Here is a 13,924-nt window from a genome sequence, read left to right as displayed (position 1 = left end):
CGGCGGCGGCGGCGGCGGTGGCGGCGACGCGACGGCGCGGGGGTCCCGGCGGCCGGTCCTGGGCCGCGGCCTTTCCGGGCGGCTGCGCGCGGCGGGGGCGGCGGGGGCGGCGGGGGCCCCGGGCGGGCGCCGGAGGCCGTTTTCCCAGGGACCGCGGCGGTCGGCCCGGGGCGGGGCCGCGGGGCCGGACGCCGGCGGGAGCCGAGGAGTCGCAGGGCGTCGGCGGCGGGGCGCGCGATGGCGCGGGCGGCACAGGTGAGCGCGGCGCGGGCCCCTCCTCCGCGGCGGCCCCGGACCCGACGCGGCCGGGCCTCCGAGCCAGGCTCCCGGCGCCGGGCCGGCCCCCTGCGCCCTCCCGGCTCACTAACCCTCCGGCCGGGCCGGGCCGGGGCGCCCCCTCCCCCCCGCGGCCATTGTGAGGTCAGGCCGGCGGGCGCGTCGGGGGTCCGGGGGACACGCCCGGAGCGGCCGCTGCGGCCAGTAGCTGCCGCCGCCCCGCCGGCCCCTTGACCGGCTGCCCCGCTCAGACCCAGCCGGGAGGGGCGCGAGGGATGCCGCGGGGGGCCCAGCTCCGGTGCCGCACCCCGTGAAGGGCTGACCTTCCACCTCGCCACTCGCCCACGGGAGCCACCCGCCCGCTACACCTTCTCTGGGTAACGCGCTGGGAGGGCCGGGAGCGGGGAGCGAGGCCCGGGGCGGGTTCCTGGCTCGGACCCCGGGGATCGGGTTCCGGGGATATTCCATCCTCCATCCTCCATCCTCCAGCCGCTTTTCGGGGGCCCAGGGGCCTGAGAACCTGCCTCCCGCCGCCCTGGGCCTGAGGGAGGCTGGCGATGGAGGAGGTCACTGCTGTCACATTTGGGGGGGCGGCGGGGGCGTGAGCATGATGGGGCTCGGGAGGTACCGGGCCTCCAGAGTCCGGGGTGTGTTCTTACGGGACCCTGTCGCTCCCTCCTTTCCTGTGGAGCTCCCTGCCCCTCGGGGAAGGGGTACGGGGTGCTGCGAGGCAGGGGGGACGAGAGGACCGGAAGTGGGGCCTCTGGGTGCCCGGTGCCGCCTGGGGGTGTTTGTTTCTCTTCGGGGTAGTTTTTCCGGAAACTCGGGCCTGGATCCTGGGCGGTGCTTAGGTAGACCTGTTGCTGGAGGCCCAGCTGCTGGGTTGCATTCCTGAAAGGGCCCCGCTGGCGCCCACGGCAGCTTCCAGGGTGAGGGCCGGGGAGCCTGTGCCCTTTCCACGGGAGAGTTCACACAGCTGCGTGCCACACTGACGGGGTGCGACTGCGCCCTGTGCAGCCGGGGAGCCTGCCATCCGGCCCAGAGCCCAGCTCCTGCCGCCCCAGGCCCCGGCCTGCTCCTGGTCACTGGGGTGGTTAGGTTGTTTTCAGGAGCGCGAGTTCTTTAGTCACTTCTTTTCCCTAAGATCAAGCATCTTTAAAAATAAAACTTATTGATTGACTTTTTTAAATATATTTTTTTATTGATTTCAGAGAAGGGAGAGGGATAGAGAGAGAGAAACATCAATGATGAGAGAGAATCATTGATCGGCTGCCTCCTGCACGTCCCCTACTGAGGATCCAGTCCGCAACCCAGGCATGTGCCCTTGGCTGGAATCGAACCTGGGACCCTTCAGTCCCCAGGCTGACGCTCTATCCACTGAGCCAAACCGGCCAGGGCTTATTGATTGATTTTAGAGAGAGGAAGGGAGAGAGAAACATTGATTTGTTGTTCCGCTTATTCGTGCATTCATTGGTCGATGCTTGCATGTGCCCTGACCGGGACCTCCTGGTTCCTAGGCCGCTCAGCCACTGAACCATGCGGGAGGGGTGACTTCTTTCTTTCTTTCATATGTATATTTATGGATTTCAGAGAGGACCGGAGAGGGGGAGAGAGAATCATGGATCGGCTGCCTCCTACACGCCCCACAGTGGAGATCAAGCCTGAACCCGGGCCTGTGCCCTGACGGTGGGAATCGATAATCGTGACCTCCTGGTTCATAGGTCGACGCTCAGTCACAAAGCCACGCCTGCCCGGTGACTGCTTTCTATACTTGAGCATGACTGTTCTCTGGGCTGCAGTAATGACGAGCCCTTTTGCATACAGCTTTCCAGAGAGAATTTTAGAGGGAACGAACCTATGGTCACCCCCCCGCAGACACTGCGTGTACTCAGTTGCGTTCTTGTCCTCTTCCAGGGCTTGTGAAACTGACCACAACCAGAGCATGGATATGGGAAACCAACACCCCAACATCAGCCGGCTGCAGGAGATCCAGAAGGAGGTGAAGAGTATCGAGCCCCAGGTGGTCGGCTTCAGCGGGCTGTCGGACGACAAGAACTACAAGAAGCTGGAGCGGATGCTGATGAAACAGCTTTTCGAGATAGACTCCGTGGACACGGAAGGGAGGGGGGACGTTCAGCAGGCGCGGAAGCGGGCCGCCCAGGAGACGGAGCGCCTGCTCAAGGAGCTGGAGCAGAACGCCAACCACCCGCACCGCCTGGAGATCCAGAACATCTTCCGGGAGGCCCAGGCCCTGGTGCGGGACCAGATCGTGCCCTTGTACAGCGGCGGCAGCTGCGTGGCCGAGGAGTTCGAAGAAGGCATTCAGGACATCATCCTGAGGCTGACGCACGTCAAGACCGGCGGGAAGGTGTCCCTGCGGAAAGCGCGCTACCACACCCTCACCAAGATCTGCGCGGTGCAGGAGATCATCGAGGACTGCGTGAAGCGGCAGCCGTCCCTGCCGCTCTCCGAGGACACGCACCCCTCCGTGGCCAAAATCAACTGCGTGATGTGCGAGGTGAACAAGGCCAGGGGCACTCTGATCGCCCTGCTGATGGGCGTGGCCAACAACGAGACATGCAAGCACCTGTCGTGCGTGCTCTCGGGGATGATCGCGGATCTGGACGCGCTGGACGTGTGTGGGCGAACGGAGATCCGGAATTACCGCCGGGAGGTGGTGGAGGACATCAACAAATTACTGAAGTATTTGGATTTGGAAGAGGAAGCAGATACCACCTATGCGTTTGACCTGGGACAGAATCATTCCATCCTGAAAATAGAAAAGGTCCTCAAGCGAATGAGAGAGATTAAAAACGAGCTCCTGCAGGCGCAGAACCCTCCCGAGCTGTACCTGAGCTCCAAGACGGAGCTGCAGGCCCTGATCGGGCAGCTGGACGAGGTGAGCCTGGAGAAGAACCCCTGCATCCGGGAGGCCCGGCGGAGGGCGGTGATCGCGGTGCAGACCCTCATCACGCACATCGACCTGAAGGAGGCGCTGGAGAAGAGGAAGGCCTTTGTGTGCGAGGAGCACCCGTCCCACCGGGCCGTCTGGGCCATCCTGGGCCACCTGTCGGAGATCCTGGGAGAAGTCCTGTTGTTCGACGGGAACCGGACTGACAAGAACTACATCCGGCTGGAGGAGCTGCTCACCAAGCAGCTGCTGGCCCTGGACGCGGTGGACCCGCAGGGCGAGGAGCAGTGCAAGGCGGCCCGGAAGCAGGCCGTGAAGCTGGCCCAGAACATCCTCAGCTTCCTGGACCTGAAGTCGGACGAGTGGGAGTACTGAGGCCGGGCGCACGCCCGTTCAGCACTTACCCAGACGTGTATGTATTTACGGAGGCTCTCGGTGCGCTGAGCCTAAATGTGATTTGTACGTGCATATTGCAATCTCAGTATTTATGATTTCAGCAAATTATATTCCGTACCTGCTGCTTTTGATGTCGCAAAAGAAATGTCATTACAGCTCACTGACTTTTCCCCGGGATCTGATCCGTACGTTGTGGTGTTATTTTCTTAATCAGAAAATGGCATTGGGGCAGCTTTTGTCATTTTTAGCTGCAAAAGCATGAAAATGCAGGTGTTTCAGAACCTAGAACTAGGCCTTGCCTTGCCTGATACTAGGACAGCTGTGAGAAAGGGAAGCTTTAGGTTGATTAGAAGGAAGGGCCGAGCACAGAAGTAGTGAGTGTGTTTTATTCTGCTAATAAAGCAGGACTGTTCCATTCATGAAGCCTGATTGGTCCCACCCAACGTCATGGGTGGGTTGTTTTTACTTTCTGTGGATGATCTGTTCTTTCATCAACTTTTGTTTGGAAAACGCGTTTCCCAGGCCGTCTGCATGCAAAGGGGGGTCTGACCTTTGTGTGTGACATAAGAAAATTATGAACATTCATAGCAAAGAAACCTTTGAAAAAGGGATGACACCAGCTAATACTTTCGAGTGGTTTTGTTTGTAAAGTCTGCACTGACAGTTTTCCTTAGTAATTGTAAGGATGGGAACATTTCGATGGACCTTTAAAAAAATAAAAGGGAAACGAAACGCCCAGACCTGTGCAGGATGAGGACTGGAGGCTAGGTGCCACGTCAGGTTTCTGGACCTACGTGACCGTGTCTGGACGCAGCGTGCGGTGGGCTGCTCGCGGGCCCAGGGCTGCCTCACGGAGGTGGGCAGGCACTCGCAGCCGGCCGAGGAAGGTCGCCGTCAGCCACTAGCATCGCCCCGATCGCACTCGGCCGGGCAGTGAGAGGGCCTCTCACTCCCGTGACCAGCACGTGGACGTTTCTAGTGCCTGAAGGAGCCAGCCGGGCCCAGGTCTGTGAGTGCGGGAAGTGCTGTTCCCTCTGCTGAGAGGGGCGCGTGTCTGTAAATTCTCTCCGAGGACCCCAGGTTGCCCATCAAGAAGCAAAAAGACTCAGTTCCCGAAGCTCTGAAGCGCCTTGATGACGTGTTGGTCCGAGCGTGATGACCTCGTGCTCCCGGTGTCACCTCTCACAAGTGGCACTCAATGTAAACGGAGCCTGGGCCGGCGCGGAACGGCCCTGGACGCCCAGGGAGGGCGGAGCCTGGGCAGGTCTGGCTGCGCAGTGTTGCCCGATCATTAAAGCCCCTGCTAGCTCCTCCTGCAGCGGACTTCCGATAGTGGGGTCAGAGAGCAGTTGGGTGCCAGGCTGTGAGCCCGCCCACCTGCCCCCTGGCGGCTGGGGGCTGTCCCAGTGCAGGTTGCTGGAGCCCGTGTTGGCCAGTCCTTTAGGGTGCTGTTCTGGGTCATAGTTTTAGGGTGCCCTCCAGCACTGGTGGGAGCACGGGGACGGCGGGCCTCCCTGACTCACCCCGACACGACACCCGCAGCAGCTGCGCTTGGTGTTCAGCGCCAGAGCTGGAAGCTCAGGGCCGCGCTTGCACCGGTTGTTTGCCAGCAGCGCTGCCCGCGGCTGTGTCCACGCTTCCTGTGGGGGTGGAGCCGGTCCTGCCGAGCTCCGGGCTGTGTGGCCAGACTGCTGCTCGGCCGGCACTGGGGATCGCTCACCGCTCACGGGGCCACTGTGGTCATGGAAACAGTCGGACCAACCCTGAGCGATGGGTGAGGCGTGCCTGCCTGTGTCCCTTTACCCGCTCATTCTGCCCGCACTGAGCCCGCCACCAGGGTCAGCGTTCCCTGCCCCCAGGGAGTCTGTGTAATCGTTCAGTTCAGTTCCTCCCGTGGCACGTGCTTCTGTGATGTGACATGAGAATCTGTGATGGACGTAACGCCCACCCCCCAGCGTCTGGCCTTGGTCTGCGTTCCGTGTAACCTCTGTTCATGTGAAGCCAGTGGGTGTCTGCTTTCCGGCTGCCTCCGTCCGCCAGGGACACAGGCAGCCTGAGTGGTTACGAAAATAAAGGAATGAACATGTCACCCACGTACAGTTTACCGCTGTTTTCCTCAAGCCCTTGGTGAGACATACTTAAGGCAATTTAGCGTGTTTGAGAATTCAAACAGTTTTTCTCATTTGTTTTATTTTGCCAATTCCCATCTGGTTTTTGAGGGTCTAAGTTTATCCCGTGCAGTTATTTGAAGCAAAGCTTTTCAGCTTTCCGTCTGGCACTTTAATAATGGGAGCCACACCTGCCACTGGCTTGCTGTCTGATACGATGTGTATTCCAGTGTGGGTCCTGCCCGTTAGCCGTACGACTATTGTAATGGCATGTCTTAAACATAGGGGTTATTTTGAGACACATATTAGCATAACCTTAATTATTAATGAAATAAAAAGCCTCTTAGTTATCTTTGCAGAGGAGACAGGGTGTGAGTTCTGTTCTCGTATCACCTTCACTGACGGGGGTGGGCCAGGCCCGGGCGGGCTGCCAGCTCCAGCTGGTGGCAGGGGCCTCGGGGTCCCGTCACAGGGAAGGGGTAACGTTCCCATTTAAACAGCCAGGACCGGGGAGGGGGAAGGGCTGTCTCGGCTTCGCAGAGACCGGCCTCGCTCCGCATCTCCCCAGAGCAGAGCCCACAGACCACGGGAGCATCTCTGGCCCCGAGTCCTCCCAGGGCTTCTGAAATGCGCCACCGTGTCTGGTTGCCTGAGCAATTGTCTGTCTGTCTGTTGAAAACTCGTCATGTGACAGCAGTGAAGTTTGTCTAGTCCTGGCCTTTCCTGCAGGTCCTCTGGTCTGGCCGCCTGCTGTCCTCCAGGGGAGCGGAGAGGAGCGAGGCAGCCCCCGGCCACGCAAACGCGGGCGCACACGTGGAAAGAAGCACGTTGAACAGGTTCACATGCCATCACGCTGCTGCCCCGAAGAAGCCACGCATGAGGCGGTAAGGGACGCGCGCTCGAGCGTGAATACCCGACGGCAGGCAGGACACGGCGGTGCTGAGGGCGTCACAGGGACGGTCGGGGCCCCTAAGGTTGGTCAGGACCTGGTGGGGCGCAGTCTGGCCTCAGGGGTGCGTGAAAGCCCCCGTGCGTGCCCGTGTGGCAGTGCGGAGCTCAGGCCGCTTCTGGGCGGCCCAGCGCGGGACACCCTTCACAGGAAACTAAAACGCAGCACACAGCCTCCTCTGCCCTGAGTCCTGGAGCTCCGGCTGGAGATGGGCCTCCAGTTCGTCCTCCAAGCGAGCATGGGCTTGCCCTCAGCACTCAGCCCTGCCGGCTGCCAGGTCCCCGGCTCCTGGTCTGACAAACATGAACCGCCTCCCTCCTCTTCACCGCGGTCTCGGCGAGTGCTGGTTAATGGGTACAGGAACCTTTCCGTCCTCCAGCCATTTCCCGCTGCTGCCAGTTCTCTCACGCTGCTGGGCGCCGGGGCACTGAGGCCGGGCATGTCCCCGAGCCTGGGGCAGCGAGGCCCTTGCTGCTGGCTCTGGGGCCTGAGGTCTTGTCTGGGCACCGGGTGCTGGCCTCATGGTGCCGCCCACCCTGAAGGCTTAGGCAGCGTTGCGTCGCCCTCAGCTCCTGGGTCCACATGCCTTACTTTCTCTGGGAACCCAGGTTCCATCTTCCCGCCCTCGCCCAACCCAGCCACTCAACGGAAGGGCAGGGGTCCTGGGACCAGCACGGCTCAGGGGTTGCCCGTGGGTCAGGCAGGGCCTGTGGGCCGGGTAGGGTGCAGGCTGACCAGCAGCCAGTGCAAAGCCCTGAGACACTGCAGCCTCTGAGGTTGGGGGTGGGGGCTGTGCTGTGGGGGAAGCCACTGGGGACGCAGAATTGCATCTTGGACCAGAGAGCCAGGTACCAGTGACCCTTTGGGGCGGGGCACTTCCAGGGGAGCCCCCACCCAAGGCCCAGCCCACAGTAGCTCTACCAAACCTGGCCTGGTGGCTTTGACCACGACTGCCTGCCCAGGGGCTAGACCTGTGCCCTGGCAGCCTGCAGGGGGTCCCTCCAGTGAGACCTCAAGAAGCTGGTCTGACCCCCACTCCCACCTGCCAGGCCGGGTGAAGAGGGAGGACCCTACACAGACCCGCCCGCCCGCCCTTCCGCTGCAGCACCTCCTTGACCTTCAAGTCTCCTTAGCGGGTTGCGCACCTCCTCCCGAGCCCCTCCCGCCTGTTGGGTTTCCCTGCGGCCGCCAGGCGGCGCCCGAGGCCCGGCTTCGTGGAGCCCAGGCCTCCCGGCGGCGGGAGTGAGCCGGAAGCGCGGGCCGCGCAGCTGTTGCTCCTGGGCGGCTGCCTGGGCGGGGCGGGCGCACCTGTGCTGTTGGGGGCACCTGTGCTCGCTCGGGGGGCACCTGTGCTCGCCCACGTAGACAGGTGGCCGGCCGGGCGCTCCCGGCGCGGAGCGTGGGGCTGGTGCTGGGCGGTCCCGCCGCGCCCACGCGCCACAGTGCGGGGGGGAGGGAGCGGGGGGGCCGGGAGCATGGGGACCTCACCGCATCCGACTCGCCCCGCGGAGCCGGGTCGGGCCCAGGCCGGCGCGCCACCCACAGCCCACGGCGCCCCAGGCCGTCAGGGCGGCAAGCAAGGGGGGTCTGTGCTGCCTGCCCGCAGCCCCCGTGATTCCAGAACCTTCAGGCCCTGGGGGGCGGCCCCTGTGCTCTGTGAGGCCCCGCAGGCAGCCGAGCGGGTTCCTCCATTCTCTGCCCCTGGGCCCCACTCAGGCCCTGTGATTTGGGGTCCAGGGCAGGAGGGCGGCGGAAGCCACGGGAGCCGAAGAGAAGGAAGAACCAGAGCAGGGGGCGAGCTGGGCCCGGGCAGGAAGGGCTGCTGCGGGTGGTGGGAGGGACCCTCCCCTGGGGCTCAGGGAGCCCCCTCCGCCCAGGCCTTTCTGGGCTTCAGTTTCCCCCCAGCAGCCTCCAGGGCCCACACCAGGGCCCCGCATGCACTGTGGGGTCCGCAGCTCAGGCGGCTCCGGAGAGAGCACCTGGTGCTGTCAGGCGGGCGCTGGAGGCTGGGCCCCTGCTGCCCCAGCAGCGGGGGTTGGGGGGTAATGGCACCCCAGCAGCCTCGCTTGCTCTCCTGGGGCCTGGTGGGGTGGGGGCTTAGCTCCGGTCTCCAGCTTGGCCTCAGGTGGCAACCGCCTCTGTCCAGGCCGCCGCCTCCCCACGCCGCCTGCCCCACTCCTGGCACCAAGCTCTCCCCACTCCAGCCCCCTGCCCTCTGCTGTGCCCCATGCCTGCCTGTGCCTCACACAGCTTCACACCAGCAGGGGCTGTGGGCCACCTGGGTGCTGGGCTGGGTGGCTGCGGGGCCAAAGCCAAGCTGTGCAGTGGGACCCACTCCTGCCCGGAGCCCCCAGAGGCCCCTGGCGATAGCCTTTATGCTGAAGCATCCGTGTTGCTAGGAGCTCAGGGGCCTGGATCCCAGCAGACTACAGTGCTTCTTCCCGGGACGGACGCCCTCGGGCCACAGCCCCTGCAGCAGGCGGAGAGAACACTCGGGCCACCGGCTCTCAGGGACCAGCGCCCGCCCGCACAGACCCATGGGGCTCAGGGGCCCCAGGCCAGCGCTGTGTTGTCACCCTGAGAGGCTGTGGCAGGGGACCAAGAGGCCCAGCTGTCACCCTGGGAGGAGGTCCTGGTTTCTTCCCCAGGAATCAGCCCCAGCCCCGCCCTCCTGGCCCCTCCCCAGGGTGCCTCCGGGGAACTCCTGGCTCGCTGCCTGCCTGCCCCAAGCAGGGTCCTGGGTCAGCTCCTCCCTGAGGCCCAGATCCACCCGTTGACGTCATTGAGGACAGGAGCCAGGCCAGCATCTGTGAAGTGGGCAGTGACACCTGCTTTGCATTGGGGTTGAGAGTCCAATGAGGTGCCCACGGAGCCCTGGGGGTGGCGGCCACTGTGTGGAAAGGAGCCAGTGGGCCGCACCTCCTCCCAAGGAGCCCCTATGTCTTCCCTTCAGGCCACTGTGTCCCCGAAATCCTAGCCCAGCAGAGCCTACCCTTTCAGTCAGCAAGCAGACGCCAGGCGGGGCCTTGCAAGGCCTCAGAGGCCCAGCTCCAGGCTGCAAGCTCTGGGCGCCCAGCGGGGTCCTGGAGCTGCAGCTCAGCTCAGCCCTGGCCCGCCCTCCCGCCGCACCCTGCCTGGGGCCAACACCAAGCCCTGGTGACTTGCCATGCGGTGGCTCCTGCAGCTTCACCCAGCACCTTGTATGGCTGTGCATGTATGCTGTATGCTGTGTGTATACACGTGTGTTCCATGTACGTGTGTGAATGCACACACGTGTGCTGTGTGCATATGAGTGCCGTGTGCGTGTTTGAAATGATGTGCATATATGTAGTGTGTGCATATGTGTGTGTGTGACAATGCGGGACACACATACTCTGCTAGGGCACGCTACTGGCCTTGGATGGGCAAGGGGCCCGGTGGGGGGAGCTGGGGGCTGCGGGCTGGCAGGGCTGCCTGGCGGCTGCGAGGTGTCCTGGGAATGAGGCCCAGAAGGAAGCCAGCAGAGCAGCGACGTGTGGCCCTAGCAACGCTGCACAAAGCACTGGCCTACTTACTCCCGCCCGCCCCGCCCTTCACTGCCCGCAAGGGGGGAGGGGATGTGTGGAAGGGTGCAGGGCCTTAGATTTCTGGAGGCTGAGCAGTCCCTGAGCTCAGCTCCGGGCCCTGGAAGCCCTGGCCTCCTGGTCCCTCCCTAACCATGGATGCCGGGCGGCCTCGGAGCCTGTTCCTCTCCCACCACTGGGGGTGGGTGCTCCCCATCCTCCGGGGGCTGTGGACCCAGTGGTTGTGAAAGGGCTGCGGGTTTCCAGCCCCGGAAATCTTGGGGTTCTCTGTGCTGCTGGGGTGACCACAAGCCTCGGAAGTCTCCTGTGGTCAAGAAACCAAGGCCCCCACGTCAGGACAGAGTCTGGGGTGAGGGGGTGGCGGGAGCACTGAGGACAGAGCTCACGTGCCCACCCAGCCCCTTGGGACAAGGCCCAGGGGAGGGCGCCCTTTACACGCTGACACCCTCGTAGCCAGTCAGCCCTGTGGGGGGGTGGGGGGGCTGGCAGCACCGCTCACCTGGCCTCACTTTGGGAGCCAGCTCTGAGCTGGCCGCCGCCTCCGGCAGGAAGCCTGCCTGGCCTACAGCCACTACTGTCACAGCGGTGGGCATGGGGACAAGTGTCTCCAGTGCCCAGGGCGGCTGAGCAAGCCACCAGGGGAGAAGTGGGGCGTTTGCGGGGACCTGAGGGGCCCTGGGGACCTGTGAGGTCCACCCTGGGCCACCCCGACCGGCAGGGTCTCGGCAGGGTCATCGCGGGTGCCGGGCGGCCCCTGAGGGCTGGCTGAGGGCCCGCAGGCCTGTGAGGGCGCTTTGTGGAGCACCCGGACAGGAAGCCTGGGCCCCGGTGGGTGTCACCGGACACCATGCTTCGAAAACCAAATGTTTTCCTGACCTCACCCGGGAGCCAGGCTGCTGTCACCCCAGGCCTGGACTCCTGCTGGCCTCGGTCCCCACAGGGGCAGACTGCGGGTGTCAGGGAGCAGGCGTGGCCCAGCAGCCCCCGCCCTGAGAGTCTGGGGGCAATGTGACCCCTGTCCCCACTCCCCTCCAGCCTGGAGCTGCCCATCACTCCCTCGTCCACCATGCTCCCTGCGCCCCCTTTTGTGGGAAGAATGAGGGAGTGAGGCTGGGAGGGGAGCAGCCGGCACCGTGGGAGTGGGCGTTGGGGTTGGCCCCTGTGTGCACATGCGGTTGTGAATGTGTGTGCCCCCAGGCGCCAGCTGCAGCCGCCCGCCCTGCCCCCACGCAGCCCTCAGCCCCCCCCTAATTTATGCCGGGAGGGGGGCTGGCCACTTGCTGGTCCCCTGCCTGGCGGAGGCTTTGTCCCAGGCGGATTCCCAGCGGCCGCTGCCTTTGGGAAGAAAGGGTCCTTCTCTGGCGCTTGATGAGGTCACCCCGCCGCTGGGTGCACAAAGGCTGGGCCCCCCCCCACCGCCCGCCGGCAGCTGCCTCTTTGTCCTCAGCTCTCAGCCCAGGAGGGGCCCAGGGGCCCCAGTTCGGCCTTTGCCTTGCAGTGGGGGGAGGGGGAGGCTGGGCCTCTTCTTGGGGAGGGTGCAGTGGGGGAGGGGAGGGATGGAGCAGCCCCCTCCCTGGCTTTGCTCCCAGTGAGTGACGGTGCCTGCTGAGGGGCGGGCCCCACCCCCACCCCAGATCCATGGGGTCTCAGCCCAGTGGGGGCATCTGTGTCCAGCTGTCTGTCTGATCCCCAGGACAGGGACGGGGGGCTACAGGAAGGGGAAGGGGAGCCTGGGGTGCCTGGGGACCACCTAGGGAGGGGCAGACAGCTGTCCCCTGGCCTGGGTGGGCTCCATCACCGGCAGGGTTCTGGGCTGTTCCTTGTCCTCAGCTGCTGAAGCCAGGGCCTCCCCGGGTCCCGGAACTCCTGGCATGTGCATCTGTGCATTGTCTGTGCATGTGGTGGGTGAGGGGCTGGCAGGCCTGGGCGCCCCTCGGCACCTCCCCATGCAGCTCTCAAGGAACCCCCACAAGCCCAGCTGGGGAGTTCCTGCGGGTACCCCGTTCCACAGGAGATGGGGGGCGGAGGCCCAGAGAGGACAAGTATTCTGCTCAAAGCCACGGGGGCGGGGCGGGGGGGGGGCGGGCTGCTTTCCTGATTTTGTAACCAGACAACCGAGGGGTCCGGGCCACCTGTCACGACTTGAGCTAATTCAGCGGAGACAGGGTTGACTGCTACATGAGCGCTGATTCCAATCCTGCCGGCAGCAGGGAGAGCAGCAGGTACCCCCCAAACATCTACTCTGCCCCCCACAAGCCAAGGGGCACGGACCCCACTCCCACGTGAGCGCCCGGTCCCAGGGCGCACAGCTCTGGCGAGGCTGGAAGGTGCTTTCTAATCAGAACCGAACCATCACGGTTAGCGGAGCAGCGTTCCTAGTTCTTATTAGTTTCAAATACTCGATTTCTGCCCCTGACCATTCCCGCTGATCAGGCCGCCTGCCTCCCGCAGAGGCCTGGCCCCGGGGACGTGCTGGGCTGTCTGTCCCTCAGGTTGTGGGGGTGCTAGGGGCTGCGGACGCCCCAGTGGAGGGGGCCTCGGCAGGGTGGAGGGGCAAGGGAGGGCGAGGCCTGGTGACTGGGGGGGGCGGTGCTGAGCCCTCCCCGCCCGCCGCCCCGGCCCAGAGCAGGACAAACCCCGTCTGGTCCCACCGTGGCCGGGCTTGCCGGGGCGGGGGGGGGGGGTGCTGCCCGCAGAGCCCCGGGCGGCAGCGAGGGCTGGGGTTCCGCGGGCCTCCCGCTCTGCCAGGCCCCTGGGAAAGCCCTGCACTCGGACAGCAGGAAGCTGGGTCAGAGGCGGGCGCGGGCGGAGGCTGCGAGCGGGGCGGGGGGAAGGGATGGCGGGACCCCGCTCCCCCCAGATTGTCCCCCGCGTTGCCTGGAGCCCAGCGTGTCCATTGTGCCGGTAGCTTAGCAACCAGCTCCTCGGCGGGCCCCGCCCCGCCCCCGCCGCATTCCTGGCAGCGCCGCCCCCGCAGCCCTCGGCCGCACCGCCGGTCCCTCCCCGAGCGCAGCCGGGACCGCGGGCCCAGGCGCCGCTGCTGGGGGTGCTGCTCTCGCCATCACGCATCTGCGTCCGCCCGCCCGGCCCCTCCTCCCGCGGCCGACCTTCCCTTTCTGGGCAGACAGAGTGACAGCAGCCCGGCCGGCCCTGGACGGCGGGCCTCCTGGGTCAGGGAAACCGCAGCCAGATGTCCTGCGTGTTTTCTGGGGGCGCTGGCGGCAGGGCAGGGGGCAGGGCTGCAGGAAGGGTTTGCAGAGACAAGAGGGGGGCTGTCTGGAGGTGGAGAGGCCAGAGAGGGGCCGCCTCGCAGAACTGCGGGCCTGGCCACCTCTGGGGCTGTGGGCGAGGGGCCCTGACATCTGGGGACAGCGGGGCCCCTCCTCAACCCACAGATGCCCGAGGAGCCCCTGCCCCCCAGCACCCGCGGGCCCCCCAGCCTCCCTCAGAACCTGCTGCTCCCCTCCCCTCCGCCCCCCACGCTGGAGAACCAGAGACACCCCTAGCCCTGACCTGAGGGGAGGCCAGCGGCTGGAGGTGAGCCAGGGGACAGGGTAGAGACCTCTGCCTTCTTTCCCTGCCCAGAGCCTGGAACAATTCATGGTCGAAGCAGCCTGGGGCATTTTTCCTTTAAAATAACCAACAACAGCCCTGTGGCTCTGTGGTTGAACATGACCTATGAACCAGGAGGTCAGGGTTCAATCCTGGTCGGGGAACATGC

General features: G+C 64.8%; 1 protein-coding gene across 2 annotated transcripts; it reads left to right on the top strand.

Annotated features, from left to right (window-relative positions):
- Window positions 1-121: 121 nt before the first annotated feature.
- On the top strand, window positions 122-3,760 carry BAG5 (BAG cochaperone 5). Of its 2 annotated transcripts, none has more exons than XM_070411693.1 (2): window positions 122-255; window positions 2,191-3,760. In XM_070411693.1, the coding sequence occupies exon 2, from the start codon at window positions 2,219-2,221 to the stop codon at window positions 3,560-3,562; it is 1,344 nt and encodes a 447-aa protein (XP_070267794.1). In that variant the 5' UTR covers window positions 122-255; window positions 2,191-2,218; the 3' UTR covers window positions 3,563-3,760. The 2 variants fall into 2 exon arrangements, with proteins under 2 accessions (XP_070267794.1, XP_070267791.1); XM_070411690.1 differs by lacking the exon at window positions 122-255 and adding an exon at window positions 550-653.
- The last annotated feature ends 10,164 nt before the right edge of the window (window positions 3,761-13,924 follow it).

This window comes from Myotis yumanensis, unplaced genomic scaffold, assembly GCF_028538775.1.
Source record: "Myotis yumanensis isolate MYYU_CA2020_CCGP unplaced genomic scaffold, mMyoYum1.0.hap1 SCAF_1, whole genome shotgun sequence".
Classification (NCBI taxonomy): domain Eukaryota; kingdom Metazoa; phylum Chordata; class Mammalia; order Chiroptera; family Vespertilionidae; genus Myotis; species Myotis yumanensis.
Note: the sequence above shows the minus strand (reverse complement) of the source record. Positions and strands in the feature narration are given on the sequence as shown.